We start from the raw sequence: 18,530 nt of genomic DNA on the forward strand, positions 1-18,530 counted from the left end.
GATAATTGATAAGTGTGGTAGTATTCTATTGGTCTTATTTTGTGAGAGTCCATTGCTTAGTTTTATCTTTTGCAACAGTGTGGAGGTTAGGTTCTGTCCTTTAATTTCTGAGTTCTTACTTTGCTGCTGATCCATTGTGGTGATCAGTGTGCAGAACAGGTTGAAGTATTTCCTGTAGAGCTGGTCTTGTTGTGGAGAATTTCCTCAATGTTTGTATATCCGTAAATGATTTGATTTCTCCGTCAATTTTGAAGCTTAGCTTAGCAGGATACAGAATTCTGGGCTGGAAATTGTTCTGTTTAAGTAGATTAAAGGTAGATGACCATTGTCTTCTTGCTTGGAAAGTTTCATTAGAGAAGTCTGCAGTCACTCTGATGGATTTGCCCCTGTAGGTCAACTGGCGCTTACTCCTGGCAGCTTGTAGAATCTTTTCTTTTGTTTTGACTTTGGACAGGTTCATCACAATGTGTCTTGGAGAAGCTCCGTTAGAGTTGAGGCGACCTGGGGTCCGATAGCCCTCTGAAAGCAGTGTGTCAGAATCTTTGGTAATATTTGGGAAATTTTCTTTTATAATATTCTCTAGTATGGCTTCCATTCCTCTGGGGCATTCTTCTTCCCCTTCTGAAATTCCTATAACTCGTATATTGGAACGCTTCATAAAGTCCCATAATTCTGACAGTGAACGTTCTGCTTTCTCTCTCTTCTTTTCTGCCTCTTTTACTATCTGAATTATCTCAAAAACTTTGTCTTCGACCTCTGAAATTCTTTCTTCTGCATGGTCTAACCTGTTGCTGATACTTTCCATTGCATCTTTAAGTTCCCTGATTGACTGTTTCATTTCCTTCAGCTCTGCTATATCCTTTTTATATTCTTCATTTTGTTCATCTCTTATTTGATTCTGTTTTTGAATTTCCTTTTGGTTAATTTCCACTTTATTAGCAGTTTCCTTCATTGTTTCCATCATTTCTTTCATTGTTTTCAACATGTGTATTCTAAATTCCCTTTCTGTCTTTCCTAACATTTCTGTATAGGTGGAATCCTCTGCAGTAGCTACCTCATGGTCCCTTGGCGGGGTTGTTCTGGACTGGTTCTTCATGTTGCCTGGAGTTTTCTGCTGATTCTTCCTCATGAGTGATTTCTTTTATCTGTTTCCTTGCCCTAATTTTCCTTTCACTTCCTCTTGCTCTTTAAGTTCTCGTGCCTGTGGACTGCCGGTTTTCCACTGTTTTAGTCCTCCTCTTAGGGTCCAGAAGTCTCTCGCTGACTCCCTGTATCCTCTCAGGGGTGATGATAGGCAGATCCCACCAGCCAGAGATGCCTGGAGTCCTATCTCCCCAGACTCACGGTGCCCAGATGCAAGGAAGCTGTTACTCGGCTGCCATCTTGCTCCACCTCCCCTCAAGAGTACTTTCTAAAAGGTAACATGCAACACGGGCATTTATGAGGTCAAACAATTAACTTATCCTAGAAAAAGTGCTACAGACCTCATTGTTGAATATCACTACAGTCACCTTCCAAGTACTCCTTTAGCCATCTGCCAGTCTCACTGATATTCAGCAATGAGGTATGTAGTACTTTTCCTAGGATGAGTCTGTTAACTTAATTGCCAGACCTTGCACAATGATGACAGCTCTGATGGTCAATCCAGAAAAAGAGTTCCAAAATTGCTTTGAAGGGTAGACTAGGCCCTGAAATCCGTACATAGCTTCCCAGGGGGAGTGCCTTGAAGGTGAACATGGTGATATTCAGCAATGAGGTCTGTGGTTACTTTTGCTAGGATAAGTTCGAGAACTTAATTATCTGACTTCATACATCTCACTTTTAGGAAGTTAGTTACATGACCACACCTAGCTACAAGGGAGGTATAAAAATATGACATTTATTTTAGGTGGCCATGTGCCAGTTAAAATGTGGGGTTCCATTACTATAGAATAAAAGAGAATGGGTATTAGCAGATAGCTGTTAGTTTCTGCTAACTTTTTCAAAGGTAGCATATATAGATATGTGTGTATAAGTGTTTGTTTTTGTAATTTCTTTTACAAAACTGAGTCCATATTGTATGCACTTTTTTGTTTCTATTTTGTGAATGTCTTTTTATGACTGTGTGTTGATAGCTATCCTTTTTTTAAAAGCTCAAAAGAAAAATCTAACCTAATTCTACCTAATAAAATAAGCAAGTTATACAAAGCACTTGAATCAAGAATTCTTGCTTGAAGCATCATTCACCTTGGGGCACCAGGAGGCAATTCCACACCAAGAAAAACTCTGGGTGGGGTTGAGAATCTACCAGAGGGCTCCTTGGCTCAAGGAACACTTGGGGGCGTGTGGACACTCTTGAGGATGCAAGTGGGAAGAAGGGACAGCTGGTGAGACTCCCCTCCGTGCACCTGGGAAGGCAGCCTGGGGGAGGGGGAGGAGAGAGCAAGTCAGTGGCACTTCCTCTTCACCTGCAGCCAGATCCTCAAGGGTTGCTGGCTGGAGAATTGAGCATATGATATTTTGGGAAAATTATCTTATGAATTCTGAAGTTAATACTTAGGGCTTTAGTCCCTTAGCAACTTCTCCTAGGATTTCTCCTCTGATCCTCAAAAGATCAGAGGATTGCATTTCAGGTAAGCATGCAGAGTGGTGTCTTATCTTAGCAACTCGGAGATCTCAGTTTCTGTCTGTGCTCATTTACTAGGTCTGTTTTATTGGTGCCCACACCTGTGTCACAGAAAAGCATCTTCCTTTCTGCTTACCACTCCCTCGCTTCTTTCTAAATCATCAGTTCAAATGGTGAATGTTATTTAACCCCTTTGGGCCTGTTTCTTTTTGTGTTAATGGTCACACAGGGGCCTGGCGATCACCCATGGAGAACACCCTGTGTTGTGCTTGGCCCATGGCAAGGGACTAAGTAAATGTGACTTTCCTCCCCACCCCTTTCCCCCATAATCTTTTTTCTTTGTTTTCTCTGCTCAGAGTTCACAATGGATTGTGTTCTACCTGAAGGCCACTTGTTCAGGGCTGGTCTTCACCTTGCTCCCACTGGGCTGAGCTATCCTATTGACTTCCCTTGCAGCTAAGGTCCTTGGGCCTAATCTCCTGGGAAACTCTGTGCCAGAACTTGAAAGCAATGGGCTCCCAGATATGCTCCAAGACTCCACTGTCCTGTGGGCCACCCTCCTTGGGTAAATCAGATAGGCCTTGGCCAGAGTCAGGTGGAGACAACAGTCTTCCTCAGGACCTGGCCCTCTCCCAGAACCTTTTCATTCCCCAGAAGATCTCAGTCCTCCATTTTTTTCTTATAAGTGGCAAAAACAAACAAACAAACAAAAACTACCATAAAGTCATTTTAGTGCCTGGGGCTAGAAGCCTCAGCATACATTATCTTTAAAAAACACCTTTATAAAAACGCAATTCTCCAGGCAACCAAAACTAAAGTCAAAAAAGAAATTTTGGTAAACATTTTGCTCAAGTTTGACATGCAAAGACTTACTATCTGCAGTAGTTTCATCATCTCTACAAGAACAGCATTAAGTCCTAAGGCAGTGATTTTTAACTGGTGTGCTGTGGGGGCTGTGAGAGGATCTTAGGCGTGCCACAAAAATTTTTAAAGATCATTCATTAAATTATTTTCAAAAGAAATTCAGTCTCTTGGAATTTTTTTTGCAGTTTTTGGCTGGGGCTGGGTTTGAACCCACCACCTCCAGCATATGGGGCCGGTGCCCTTCAAAAGAAATTCAAAGCGCAGTGAGTATACTCTTTCTTTTACTCTTTTTTTTTTATCAACATAATTTAAGTGTGCCACAGGAGTTTCTAACTCTAGGTTCAAGTGTGCCGTGAGATAAAAAAGAAAAGCACTGTCCCAACAGATGGAGAAAGAGAACAGATCATTAAAATAAGAGGAAATTGAAATTATCTACAAAAAAGACAAACGTTTAATATTATTGGTAATCAAATAAATATAACTTAAATCTTTGACAATATCTTTAAGTATTCTGGATTGACAGAATATTTTAAAATAATAAAACCCAGAGCTGTAAAAGCCGCAGAGAAACTCCTATGCTCTTGGAGTGCTGTCAGCATTGTAAATCATTACAATCACTTTGCAAAGCAATTTGGCAGTGCATTTCAAGAGCCTTGAGTGTTTCTGCCCTTTGGCTGACAATTTCCATGTTGATAATCATGCAAAACAAAAATAATTGTCTGCATGAAAGTAATCTTTGTAAGGTTATCGACAGGAGCAAAAGATATAAGCAATCTAAATGTCTCACAGTAGGGGAAAGGTGAATTAAACATTGCCCCATGTTTTCAAAGTAATATTGTGCAGCCATCAAAATGATAATTAAATACCCTTCCATTCACCACCTCACATTTCTCTGATGTCCTTATCCCCAGATTGCACAAGGAACTAGAAGGCGATCCCTTGATCTTCTGGCTCACCACATTAACACTCGGCTGTGGCTGCATCAGCACGTGAAGTCCTTCCTGCCTCTGCCCCGCTTCTCCGGTTAAGCTTCCTACCTGCCTTCCAGACCTTCTCTACCTCTGCTCCCCACCGTCTCCCCTCCTCAACTAGCTACTCTCCCTGAATCAACCTTGGCCTTTTGGGTCTCTTTCCTCTTCTCATCTCTTTCCCTTTTAAGTAACACCTTCCCTTGAACCCACCTCTCCATCCAGCTGGAGCCCTGTTGCTCTCTTCCCGGTCCAGTCACCCTTCCTGCGAGAGACAGCTGCACTGACCTTTCTCACTGCTTGTTTATATCCCATTCACTTCAGCTTGGCTGCCCCGAGCTTTCAGCAAAGTCACACCAACAACATCACAGTTGCCAAGTTCCGTGAATATTTTTTCTTCCTCAACTTCACCTCATTTGATCTCCAAGGGTATACCTTGGATTTCCTCCTGAAACTCTTTCCACTCTCCTCTCTCTGACTGATGCTTGTCTCAGTGTTCTTCGTGGCTGCCTCTCCCTCCACCTATGCTGTAAAGGCTGTAGTCCTCTAGGGACTGTCACTGGTCATCTTCACTTAGGTTCTTCCATACCCTTTAACTGGAATCAGACAAACAGGGTTCAAATCCTGATCTTCTCACGTTCCAACCAGCTGGCACATGGAAGGGATGAGGTTTAGTGCTCCTTATGAGAATCTAATGCCTGATGATCAAAGGTGTCACCTCTTCCAGTACCCCCAGATGGGACCGTCTAGTTGCAGGAAAACAAGCTTAGGGCTCCCGCTGATTGTGCATCATGATGAGTTGTATAATTATTTCATTATCCATGACAGTGTAATAACAGTAGAAACAAAGTGCCCAATAAATGCCATGTGCTTGAATCATCCTGAAACCATCCCCCACCTGGGTCCGTGGAAGTTGTTTTCCAGGAAACTGGTCCCTGGTGCCAGAAACGCTTAGTACTGCCACCTCACAGGGTGGCCTGAATTCATTCTCACCTTCTAACCCATTCTCTATCCAGTGGTCAGTGGGGTCTTCCTAAGTTGTTAGAGAACCCCAAGTTTGATGACCACTCTTGCTTAAGAAAATCTGGCACTGAATCTCCATTACCTTCAAGATAAAATCCAGCTCTAGCCATGGCGCAGTCATACACCTACCCGGAGTATCTCTACTTCTACCTTTTGTGTTACGTGCTAGCCAGACTTAGGTACCCACAGTGCCAATGCCATGTTCCAGGTTCCCTTGACTCACACCCTTGGGTGTGCAACTGCCCCTGCTCAGAACACTTTCAAGTCTTCCTTACCTAAATAGCCGTTATTCATCCTTTAAGACTCAGCTTGGGCATCATTCCCCCGAGAGGCCTTCCCTGACTCCTCCCGGTGTCCCCACTATTCCTGCCGTCACATTCATGTGTCACACTGCTTCATAGAATCTGTTTACTTGTCTCTGAGGACAGGCGTGCATTTTGGCATTTTTATTTTTTAGCACAATGTCTAGCATGAGGTTGATGTTTATTGAATGAATGAATGACTAGGCAAAAGCATAAAAATGTAATTACCATGCAACATATCAAAATATTGACAGCATACTCTTTATTACCAAATGAAAACATGTACATGTTATATATGTATATATGGCACACGGCACCATGTAATACACCTACATAAAATATGCGTGCATGTGGATAAATGCTGGACACGATCATTCAAAAGACATTCATTTAACACTTATCTGTGCCAGATCATACTACAGGAAAGATTAATTAGAAGTCTATCCCCACATGAGGTTTACAATCCAGGGAGAAAAATAAGTAACCCTGGTTGACTGATGAGAATATTGGTAAATGCTTTTCTTTCAAAATTCTCTGTAACTTTTTGAATAATACATTTAAAAAGCTGCTTACAAAACAGATAAAGGGCATCTATAAAATGATATTTATAGTAATATTAAGGTTACAAAATTCGCTGTCTATGATTTTGGGTCCATCTATCCAAAGGGAAGCCTCTTTGCATTTCTGCGTCTACCTACATATATTTGCACACATTGACTGATGTTTATTTTGCTACTCTATGAGATTATAAGGATCTTGCCCACAATGAATGGGTCCAAAAAAGGTGCTAGAAAGCCCAGAATGGCTTAATTTTGCCATCTAGTTTAAGCATAGCCCTTCTTTTTATACAAAACAGAAATGTTGGGTTAAGGTGGGGCAGGGAGCCTCTACGTGAGAAATGGGAAGGAACAATTTTGAACCATTCAACTCCAAGCCCTTGCTCCCCTGTCCTTCAGAGAAAGTTAGGGGAGCAGAGGCTGAGGGCTGTGACAGGGGAAGCAGCTGTCCTAGCACACAGGCATCTCTTAACACTGCCCAGTGGCCTGGAGGCCAGAGATGGTGATGACGGTGCTGTCCTCCTGGCATGGCTCATCAGGCCCTCTGCCCTTGTGGCCCAGACAGAGAGAGAAAGAGAGGCCAAGCTGCACCCAGGGTGTGAGGGCCATGCCCGGGAAGGGGAAGGGAGAGGCTCTCCAGGACCTGTCAGGGCCCCTGGCACACAGGCAGCCCTTAGTAAGTACGGTACTGCCTGGCATGAACCCATGCGAGGCTCAGGTCTCCTGCTGGTGCACTGTATACACTGAGACAACTCACTTCACCTCTCTGAACCTCGGCTGCCCCGCCTGCAAAGATAATATCCCCTGACTCCACATAATTGTTTCAAAGAATATAGTGAGATAATGGCTCTGAACCTACTTCAAGGCTTCAAAGCACTTGGAAAATGTGGCTGAGAAGACTTCCTCTGTGATAGTTTGCAAATAAACCAACAGAACCAACTCTTTCCTTAAAAATCTCACCTTCAGTAAAGTCAGTGTCTTAGATTGTTTTGTGTTGTTATAAAGGAAATAACTGAGGCTGGGCCATTTATAAAAAAAAAAAAAAAGAGGGTTATTTGGTTCACAGTTCTTCAGGCTCTGCAAGAAGCACAGCACCAGCTTCCAGCAAGGGCTTCAAGGAGCCTCCAATCCAGGCAGAAGGTGAAGGGAGCAGGCGCGTCACCGGGCAGGAGAGGGAGCGAGACAGGGCAGAGGGGCACCCATCCTCGTGTAAACAAGCAGTTCTCCTGCCAACTAATAGAGTCGGGACTCGCTCATTATCACAGGGAGGGCACCAAGCATTCATGACAGAACTGCCCCCGTGACACAAACACCTCCCCCTCAGCCCACCCCAACACTGGGGATCAAATTCAACATGAGATTTGGAGAGGGCATATGTCCAAACTCTATCTTCTGATAATCTAAGTTGTAAGATTATTATACATTTCTCCAGCACTCAAAAAATTTATTTTCAGTCTTCATGAAAAACACATATGCCCTTAAATGCAAATTATTTGTTTAATACACCCACACATTCATCAACTGGAGTTTGAGGGAATTAAACTCCAAAATTCCACTTGCTTGCATGGTGCTCTGAATCCTATAACACTCAGTGATGAATCTGGAGGGAACATTAGGCGATGCTGACCTCCCAGCATGGCAGCTGTCTGGGGTGGAGGCTGCTTACCTGACATGAAGGAGGAACATCCCTCATGGGTTTGGACACACTGAGGAAGTAGGTACCTTGAAAGTTATGACATAGCACTGATGCCCGGGGGTGAGAAGAAACCCCTGGGGCAGGTGGAAGAGAGAAAAAGGGAGATATTTTTAATAGACTGCATCTACCTTAACATATGTCCCAGAAAGATTACACTCCATTCAATATTTGGATCTGGACAAACAGTGTAATGTATTCAGTATTTTTTTTTTTTTTTGGTAATTTCTGCCTCTTTCGGCAACAATCTATCTTCATAAACAGCCTCATATATCTCACCAAGCACCTGCTCTTTCCCTGAGCTGTCAGCACAAGTCCCTATGCGCTACCAGATAAGCTGATACTTCCCAGTAGAAAACTATACTGCTTGTCTCTAAGAGCCAAAAAGAGGGAGAGAGAGAAAAAGAGAGTTTGCATATTCCCAGAGAGAGAGAGAGAGGCCAGAATTGTTAGTATGGGGCTTTCTGACTCAGTTTTACAAGGATCTCCACAGCTTGGCTGACTGTAGCTCTGATTTTGTAAAACAGAATTGATTTGCAAAGATCTGGGCCAGGAGAGGGCATACCTGGGGAACAGCTGTGAGATTAGTTCAGAGAAAGGGTGCAGATACTGAGATATCTTGAACTCTGTAACAGATTGGATTGCACAGGGCAGCCTGGACCATAGCCAGAGTTTAGTACTTCCTGATGGGACCATTGAGTTCCTCAGGGCCAAGAGAGAACCAGGCGTCAGCCTTCATTTGGGGACAGAAAGGAGGCTCTGTATGAGTGTGGACAATTAAAGGTTCATAGAGGAGGCCTAGTCAGTGTGTTAAAGCTGAAATTATACAAAACAACTTTAAGCTGGATTCTTGCTGAAATTCCTTTATTGCAAGTATGCCAAACTGCAATCCAGCAATTCAGGAGTGTCACTGCACTGTAAATTGAGGTGGGATTATATGATAGCTTAAATGAGGGTTCTCAAGCCTCGCTTTTCTTTGGGGTCTTTAGAAAATACCATTCCTGGGCCTCACTCCAAATCAAGTGAATCAGAATCTCTGGGTTATTGATCCAGTGATGGGCATTTTGAAAAAGCTTTCTAGGTAGCTCTAATGTGTAGTCATGGTTGAGAACTAATAGCTCAGGCTGAGATGAGAAAGATACCAAAGGGAGCCAGAGAAAGAATTGAGGTTGACAGGTTGTGATTATCGGGCCTAATCTCAGACAAGAAAAGTTTTCCTCTGTTCATGCTTGGATAGTGCTAGGATTTAAAGAACCAAGGCACCCAAGGATATGATGGCCTTGTCACCTGGCTGGCCGTAGTGAGTTTAACGGATGACTACCAGTCAGAAACCAAACTTTGCAGACCTATAAACATAAATAAGACCAGACAAGTTGGTAGATGAATAATACATTTTAGTTGTGTGTTTTAGTCAAGTATCCAGGATCCATAAAATAGAAACCCACTCCACACAGAGGCATAATGGGCAATTTCAAAATATCCAGGGATCTGGGCTCCCGGAGCCAGGAACCAGACATTCAGGGACTGGGGCCACTTTCTCTACCCCTCAGTCATTCCATCTCCTTTATCTCTTCTCCTCTCTGAACATCAGCTTCATTCTTCCATTGCAACTGGCTCCCTCAGATTATTCATTTCATACGCAGTCAACACAGTGCTCCAGCCCTAACTTATCACCATATTTCAGGTTCAGAGCCCAACACTTGGCTGACTGTTGTTTTGGTATCTCTTGGTTCAAACTTTTGAGAGAGGGATTTGGTCACTAGATCCCAGCAAAGAATGGCTGCTCTTATCTAGGAGATTAACACCAGACTTAGGTCGGGTATCAATCCCCTCCCATGAGCTAAGCCAGGGTTAGAAAATGCCATGTGGCTCACAGGCTGAACACTCTTGGAGACCATTGAAAGGGCAGATGATGAGGTACATCTAATATCCAGCTATAAGCCATGAACCACATGCTCTTTTCTTTCCTGTCTTCTACTCCCAAAAGATGAGTGGACATGAGATAAGAAAGGCCTTGTCCACTCTCAGGACCTAGTCTAGCATCTGAGAGAGGTAACTACCTGCTGGCACAACCCAGAGACAGTCTATAAACCCTCAAAAAGCATTTATGTCCAAGATTCTAAATGTGTTGTCTTCCTCCAGAAACTGCTGAGGAGTCCATTCTTGGCAATGTGGAAGCCTGAAGATGTCCAAACAGAAATCCTGTGGGGACTTCAGTTTTAACTCCGTGCTTTCTACTTTCTGTGCATGTAAAGTGGAACATATTGAGACATTAAGAAGGATTCTCCTCCCCTTGGGCCTTTATCTGATCATGTGGAGAATTTCTAGTTCACATTCTATTACAGTAGTTTGACAGTTCACTTGACAGCTCTGAAATAACATTCTTAGCTCTTAGATGAAATCTTGTACTGAAACACAAAATGGCTCTTTTCAGAAACTTAGAACTTCAGCCAAGTTTGAGATTCACAAATATGATTGTGTGTGAATTTTTTAAACTACTGAATGGAAAATTTGTGTTAAACTTACTGTAGGTTCCAACATCAGTTATTGCAGCAAGGAACTGAACTGTCCTATGCCCCCTTTTTGTCTAGCTAAGTTCAGCTGCATTGAGGTAGGAATGTTCTGGAGTTGGGGTCTTGTTTAAAAGAAGCAGCCCAGGGTAAACCCACCCCCCGTGCCACAAGCAGTCTCAGGACCCTTTTTACCCTCCTTGGGTCCATGGTGCTAGAGGAAAAGTGAAGTCATACGTGGGAATGGAGTGAAGGAAGAAGTGAGGAAAATACTAATAAGAAATTCTTTCTGTTTTCACTTTGCCCAGACCATGCAGTCTCTGAAAACTGTCTGTGGCTTCAGCACAATGCTCTCTGCCGATGTGCAATTATTTATTTAGAGTCCTAGATGGCTTCCTCTATTTCAGCTTTTGCTCAAGTACAGCTACGAAAGATCTGGCTGTTGAAAAGAAGGAGAAAGAGAAGGAGAAGAGAAAAAGGAAAAAGAGGAGGGGGGAAGGCAGAAGGATTTGGAAGAGGAGGAAGGAGAGGAAGAAGAAGACGCCGACTGATGCTTGTATTTTACTAACAAAACAAAACACCTTTAAACCAAAGGGATGGTTTATCTGGGCTGAAAATAAAACTCCTGCCTACTGAAGTCTGGTGCAGCTGAGTTATCACTATTTTTGTCTTGTAATTTGTTTTATAGGGTACTAATTAACAGGGCAAAGTCTGCTGCCAGGAAAGCAAATCACATTTTGCTGTTTTCTTCTCCCCTAATACTACACAGACCTGGTCTTTAATTAAAGAGCAAGTTCCACTATCAGCTACTGAAATCAGGAAATACTGGGCAGAGAAGATCATGGTGAAACCTGCTGGGTAGAGTTCTAGAAAGATAACGGGAGAGAGAGAGAAATCGCACAGGTAACCTCCCAAAGAAGAGACTGTTTTCCTCAAATGTTCCAGATGTTCCCTTTTTATTCCTCTTTGCTCCCCACAGCTCAGGATTTCTTAACTGGCTCTGTTCAACTGGCACATGTCCCACAGACACCCCTTTAAAAAGTAGATTCCTGGCTGACCTTCTTCCTGTCTCTCTGGGGAAGCCCTGCCAGTCTCTCTCAGTCCTTTCCCCCCATTTTCCCTTCTATCACCCTCTGCTCTCTGCTCTCTCCTCTCTTTTTCTCATCTCTTCCCCCATTCTTGTCCCTCTCTCTAATATAAAGTAAGCTTACACTTTTATATTTAAAAAAATAAAATAAAAAGTAGATTTCTTTGCCCAGGTGTCCTTCAAGCAGCATTTTTTTTTTTGTAAGGTAGCTAGTCTCCCCTCAGGCCCCGTCCCAGCCTTGCCCTTCTCCAGGACGTCTTTTCCGGCCCCTCAGTGATCTTTGACCCCGGGTTTGCTGCCGGCTCATCCCTTACACCGCCCCCCATCTCCCTCTTCAACCAGCCTCAGGGGCTCTTCACGCCTTTCCCTCTCGCCTTCTCTCTCCCTAGCCCATTCCTGAACTTCTGGACCGGAGGGGCCCGATCTGGCTTCTTCCTCCTTGGACCCGTGAGACACGGGGTGGGTGAGGTACGGGTAGGGGGTGACAGGGTGGGCTGGTGGGGAGAGTGGGTGCCAGGCGTGCACCTGCAAGTGGGAGCTGGAGCCTGACGTCACCCCGCCCTGCCTGTCAATCTCCAGCGCGCGCCGGGCTGGCAGCCCAGGCTTCTGCCACTGACTCGGTCTCTCACTAGCGGCGGCGCCGGCACAGCGACAGGCGCCCGGCGCTCACCTCCTTTCCGGCCCCAGCCGCCTTCCGCAGGCAGCTGCTCAGCGCGCGAGGGGAGCGCGGGGCGCAGCCACGGTGCCCATGACCAGTGACTTCCTGAAGCCCTGACTGCCCAGGTGAGCGGCCGGGGGGACTTTAGGGGTGTGGGAAGGAGAAAGGGGTGCAGGACAGCCAGAGGATGGGGCTTTGCAGAAGCCAGAGACATCAAGCCAAGCTTGCTTCCATCCATCCCTCCCCCCGACACACACACACACCCCACTTTCTCTTGTTCCAAACCTCCTTTTCAGGACTCTCTGCGGGCTCCGGGCTTCTCCCGGCTGGGCGATCGCAGAAACTTCGCTTTCAGCACCGCGGACAGCGACTCGGCTGCCCAGCCCGGGGGAAAGCCCTGATCGCGGAGATGCTCCCGGGCTGAAGTGCAGCTTGGCGTGTTAGGGTGCGTGTGCAAATACAACCATGCACATTACGGTGCGTGTGCAAACACAACCACACACACACACATCTGTGCAAAAACTCAGGAGTGTCTGTGGACACACGGTGCATTTCACTCACTCGCTCAACAGGTTTTTATTTAGGGTTCGCACTTAGCCCCTGCTTCCCCACCCTGCTCCGGGTTCCGCGGAGTGGTATGGACAAATCGGGTAGGGCGATTCCAGCGGGACACCTGCGCGCGGGGAAGTTTCCTGGCAGCCTGCACTGCACCCCTTACGCCTGCACCCCTCTCTATGCAGGGTGCAACCCACAGCGGCGATGAACGCGAGCGCCGCCTCTCTCAACGAGTCGCAAGTGGTGGTCGTGGCAGCCGAGGGAGCGGCGTCGGCGGCCACCGCAGCGGGGGCTTCGGACAGCGGCGAATGGGGGCCTCCTGCAGCGGCGGCGGCGCTGGGAGGCGGCGCTGGGGCTAACGGGTCGCTGGAGCTGTCCTCACAGCTGTCGGCGGGGCCGCCTGGACTGCTGCTGCCGCCTGTGAATCCGTGGGACGTGCTACTATGCGTGTCGGGGACCGTGATCGCGGGCGAAAACGCGCTGGTGGTGGCTCTCATCGCGTCCACGCCGGCGCTGCGCACGCCCATGTTTGTGCTGGTGGGCAGCCTGGCCACCGCTGACCTGCTGGCGGGCTGCGGTCTCATCCTGCACTTCGTGTTCCAGTATCTCGCGCCCTCGGAGACTGTGAGCCTGCTTACTGTGGGCTTCCTCGTGGCCTCCTTTGCCGCCTCGGTCAGCAGCCTGCTGGCCATCACGGTGGACCGATACCTGTCCCTCTACAACGCGCTCACCTATTACTCGCGCCGGACCCTCTTGGGAGTGCACCTCCTGCTCGCTGCCACCTGGACGGTGTCCCTAGGTCTCGGGCTGCTGCCGGTGCTCGGCTGGAACTGCCTGGCGGAACGCGCAGCCTGCAGCGTGGTGCGCCCTCTGACACGCAGCCACGTGGCGCTGCTCTCCGCCGCCTTCTTCACTGTCTTCGGCGTCATGCTGCACCTGTACTTGCGCATCTGCCAGGTGGTCTGGCGCCACGCGCACCAGATCGCCTTGCAGCAGCACTGCCTGGCGCCGCCACACCTCGCGGCCACCAGAAAGGGCGTGGGCACGCTGGCCCTGGTGCTGGGCACTTTTGGCGCCAGCTGGTTGCCCTTCGCCATTTATTGCGTGGTGGGCAGCCAGGAGGACCCAGCAGTCTACACCTACGCCACGCTGCTGCCGGCCACCTACAACTCCATGATCAACCCCATCATCTACGCCTTCCGCAACCAGGAGATCCAGCGCGCCTTGTGGCTCCTACTCTGCGGCTGTTTCCAGTCCAAAGTGCCCTTCCGCTCCAGGTCCCCCAGTGAGGTCTGAAGGGTTCCCTCCGCGTCCTCTCACCAACGCCACACCCCCAACAAGCCAGCCTTCGGGGAGCCTCTAGGTGCCTGCTGACAATTCAGATCCCAATGGCGGGCCTCTGACTTCAGGAAGAAAGAGGGAGGAAACATAAACGCAACAAACTCACAAGGACCAAGGGGCTTGTTGGCGCTTTACATATACAGTGTATACATGTGTACATATATATACAAATATTTGTATCTTCTGGAGGTGTTCAGGATGTAGAGCTTCCTGTTACGTGAGAAACTAACAAAAAGATGTGGTTGTATAGTCAAACCGTACATCACATTTGTCAAGTGAAGACATTCCAATACTGCTTAATTATAGCACTTTATTTTTAGCTGCTGAACTGCCAAAACAGTGTTGCCATTTTCAAGGGCAGGGGTAAAGGAGTAAAAGGTGTATTTTTGTTGTATGTGATAGACTATTTTGCTGCACATGCATCAACAAATTACAACATATTTTGTACACAAATAAACACATTATAAAAATGTAATTTGGGGTATGTGACTGACTATAGAATGACTATAAGAGAGCTGAATTATGAGTGCATTTACTTTATGAGTTTATTATGGGTCATCTTCCTCCTGAGAAAATCTTAATGTAAAAAAATCATACGAATTTGTGCACTGTTCATAAATTTGCTCTAGATCATTATAGCTGGGGAGGGGCCGGAAGGGAGTAATGCAGTCACATAACAGAATTCACCAGCACCAAGGGGTAGTGCAAGTTAATCTACTCCCTTGGTTACTTGGTTTGGGAGACAAATATCAGAAGATAGCTGAAACCATCCCCTCAATATCACACAACATGTGAACTCGTGAATCCTAAAATCACAACTTTCAGTTGTAGTTTTTCCAGTATGGCAAGAATTTTAAATGTTGAAAATCCATTAAGACTTAGGACATCGTTGCTGGCCAGGTCTGGTAGTAAAATGTACAGCCTTTCTAAAATGAATAAATTTTTCCAAGACAGGATTCCAAGATGTGCATACAGACCTCAAACCTTCATGAGGCGAATGAGGACATGTCCAGGATCCTCTCGGGAAGTTCTCTCATTTTCGAAACAGGGCATTCAGATCTTCAAGAATGAAACATTCCCATTTCACTGATGGGTATGAGTCATGGTTCCCCTCCTCCCCTTCTCACAGGACAATACGAGGCTCAATCAGAGAACATAGCTAGGCATGATCTGAGCCCCTGTGAGGAAATATACATACAAGCACAAATAGTTACTACTCTTGGGTATTAGAAAAATACATACAAGTAAAATTGTTCTTACATTCCACAAGTAGTAGTTCTTCTTCGCTGGGTTTGAACCTACCACCTCCGGTATATGGGGCTGGTGAACTACTCCTTTGAGCCACAGGCACCTCCCCACAAGTACTTCTTAAGTGCCTACTATCTCTATACAATTCTAGGCCTGGGGTTATGAAAGTGAACAAAACAAGAAGTGTCTGTGCTTATAGCGCTACTGTTTGGTGGGGGAGATGGCCTGCAGGCAAATAAGCATAAATATAATGTCATGTTAGGATAAATACTAAGAAAAAAATAAAGTACATGAATGAGGGTGGCAGGGGAGGGTACTTCATTAGCCAGGGAAGGTCTCTCTGAGGAGATAATAGTTAGGAGGAAAGCCAAGCAGAGTGAAGGTGTGAGACATGTGAGCATAGGTGGGGAGAGATTTTCAGGCAGAGGAACTAGCAAGGGCAAAGGCTTCAAGGTGGGAGCTTTCCCGGCAAGTTCAAGGAACAGCAGGAAGTTCAATATGGCTGGAGAGAGTGTGTGAGGGGGAGAGAGGTATGGAATTAACTTGGAGAGGGAGCTGGAACTGAATCATTTCAATCTTTACCATGTCCAGGGACTTGGGCTTTTACCTTGAGTGGTATCAATGTGAAATGGCCTGATGTATATTTTTAAAGAATCGCTCTGGCTATCCTATTGAAAATTAGACTATTTCCTGCTCCTGCTGTCAAAGTGGGAGCAGAACACAGGAGTCCATAATCATAATCCCCAGAGGAATGACAGTGGTTTGAAGCACAGTGGAAGTGGTGGAGATAGAAGAGGTGGGTTCTGGAAATATGTTGAAAGATAGATTGGATGAGGGACATGAGAAAAACCTTCAGAATGACTCTAAGGTTTTTGCCTTGAGCAAATGAGTGAATCTAGGGGTCTTTAGTGAGCAAGAAAACCCACTTCGTGGGGGTACATTGGGAAGTATGATGATTAATTTTGTGTGTTAATTGGGTTGGGCCATAGGGTACCCAGATATTTGGTCACATATTACTCTGGCTATTCCTGTGAGAGTGTTTTTGGATGAGATTAATATTTAAATCAGCAGAGTTTGAATAAATCAGATTGTCTTCCATACTGTGGATGGGTCTCCTCCAATCATTTGGAGACCTGAATGGCCTCCCCTGTGCAAGGAGAAATTCTGCAGTGCCCTGCCTTCCAACCTCATCTACAACATTGGCTCTTCCAGGTTCTACAGCAGATAACCTTGAGAACTAAACTTCAGCATGGATTCTTCTGGGTCTCCAGACTGCTGGCACACCCTGTAGATTTTGGACTTGTCAGCCTCCATAATCATGTAAGCCACCCCCTTATAATGAATTTCTAAACACGCACACATACACACCCATACCCTATTAGTAGGATGTATGTATAAAGATACGTACATACACATACATGTGACTCTGTTTCTCTGGAGAACCCCAACTTCTACAAGAAGGGTAAGAAATTTCAACAGACACCTAAATGGGTCACTCTGGTGGACAGTTTATTCATTTTTTTATTTCACAAAAATGTCTATAGCACCTAACATCCAGCAGACACTGCTCTAAATGCTTTAATAATATTATCTTATTTAATCACCATAACATCCTGAATCTGTCAAGTCCCAGCAGGAGACAAATGGGATACTCAAACCAGGTGATTGAGGCAAGTTTAATCAAGGGACTAATTATAAAAGTGTGACCACAGGTGAGGGAAATCAACAAAGAATTTTAAACTCCCCCTAACCTAGCCCCAGCAGTGCTGTCAGAAGGAGGAAAAGGAGACGGCAGTTATTGGAACCAGGAGGGAGGGCTTTATGTGTCAGCTGCTCAGCAGAAGTTGCAGCTATTAACACAGGGCAACAGCCACTGCCAACCTGTGGCTTGACAGGGAGAAATCTGGGAGAATAAATTATTAGAATGCCCTCTTTCCCTTCCATCTCATCTCTTAGCCAAACTCAATCAGGAGCCAAAGGTCAAGACAACTCTTTGATACAGTCTACACTGGCCAGCTTCCTTGGGTACCAAGCAAATAGAGAAGGGTCAAACGTGGACCTGCCAGGGCTGACAGACGTCATGAATTCAGACAATAACAGACGTCGTGAATTCAGTGCTGTTATTGTCCCCACTTCACAGCAGAGGAAATGAAGACACAGAGAGGTTAACTCTGTCTCTGTCTGGATTTCAGGAGAGAGATCTAAGCTGTACAAATGAATTTGGGACTTATCAACATATAGGTAGTATGTAAAGCCACGGGTCTAAAAGGGGCCATCCCTTATACTTGTAGACAGAGAAGAGAAGAGAGCCAAGGATTGAGCCCCAGGGAAATGAAGAAGGGAAAAGAGATTTCTAAGAAGCACTTAGAAATCAAGAAGACAAGAAGGATAAAGCAAAGGAGAAAGAGAAGTGGTCGGTGAGGTGGGAGGAGGCCAAGGGAGCACAGAGACTCAAAGAAGAGAAAAGAGTTGGAGGAAGGTCACCAACGGGCTCGGTGCTGCTGAGAGAAGAAACAAAAGGAGGACTAGAAAAATGACTACAGATTTGGTAATGTGACTGTGATTGGTGAACTTGTTAAGAGAAGCTTCAGTGGAGAAAGAGAGAAAAGGTTTGAGAAGAGAAAACGCATGACCAATGTGCAGCAACTGACGGCGTAACCGTGACCTTTTCGGCAGAGCAAAGCACACGTTTTATAGAGTAGAGTTTTATAGTGTGCATAAATTTGAAGCTGTGAAGATCAACATTACTGCTCATTTATGAAATTAAAATTTTCTAAGGAACTAACTTTCATAGTCTTCAGCACCAGCAGATGCTGTTTCAGGCCCTACATAGGATTAGTATCGGGAATGCATTCAAGGGAACTGAAATACAAAATCTCTGAGGGACACACCTGCAACTCAAACTCAAACCCTACAAGAGCAGACTGTGTAACCAAATTTATGTACCCTCATATTAATCTGAAAAAAAATAAAGACCTAAAAGCTCTGGCTGGCTGTCACCTTTCCCAAAACAATGTAATTTCAGAGACGAGAAAAGAAGTCAACATCATTATATCTTTTATAATTACAGAGAAAAATTTCTTGCAATCAGCACATTAAGAAAGTTCAACACTAGAATA

The 18,530-nt window shown here is 45.5% G+C and overlaps 1 protein-coding gene across 1 annotated transcript; it reads left to right on the top strand.

The window, feature by feature from the left end:
* The first annotated feature begins 12,203 nt into the window (after window positions 1-12,203).
* Window positions 12,204-14,638, top strand: GPR6 (G protein-coupled receptor 6). Its single transcript, XM_053591849.1, has 2 exons — window positions 12,204-12,392; window positions 13,008-14,638. The coding sequence occupies exon 2, from the start codon at window positions 13,027-13,029 to the stop codon at window positions 14,116-14,118; it is 1,092 nt and encodes a 363-aa protein (XP_053447824.1). The 5' UTR covers window positions 12,204-12,392; window positions 13,008-13,026; the 3' UTR covers window positions 14,119-14,638.
* The last annotated feature ends 3,892 nt before the right edge of the window (window positions 14,639-18,530 follow it).

This window comes from Nycticebus coucang, chromosome 5 (genome assembly GCF_027406575.1).
Source record: "Nycticebus coucang isolate mNycCou1 chromosome 5, mNycCou1.pri, whole genome shotgun sequence".
Taxonomy (NCBI): Eukaryota; Metazoa; Chordata; class Mammalia; order Primates; family Lorisidae; genus Nycticebus; species Nycticebus coucang.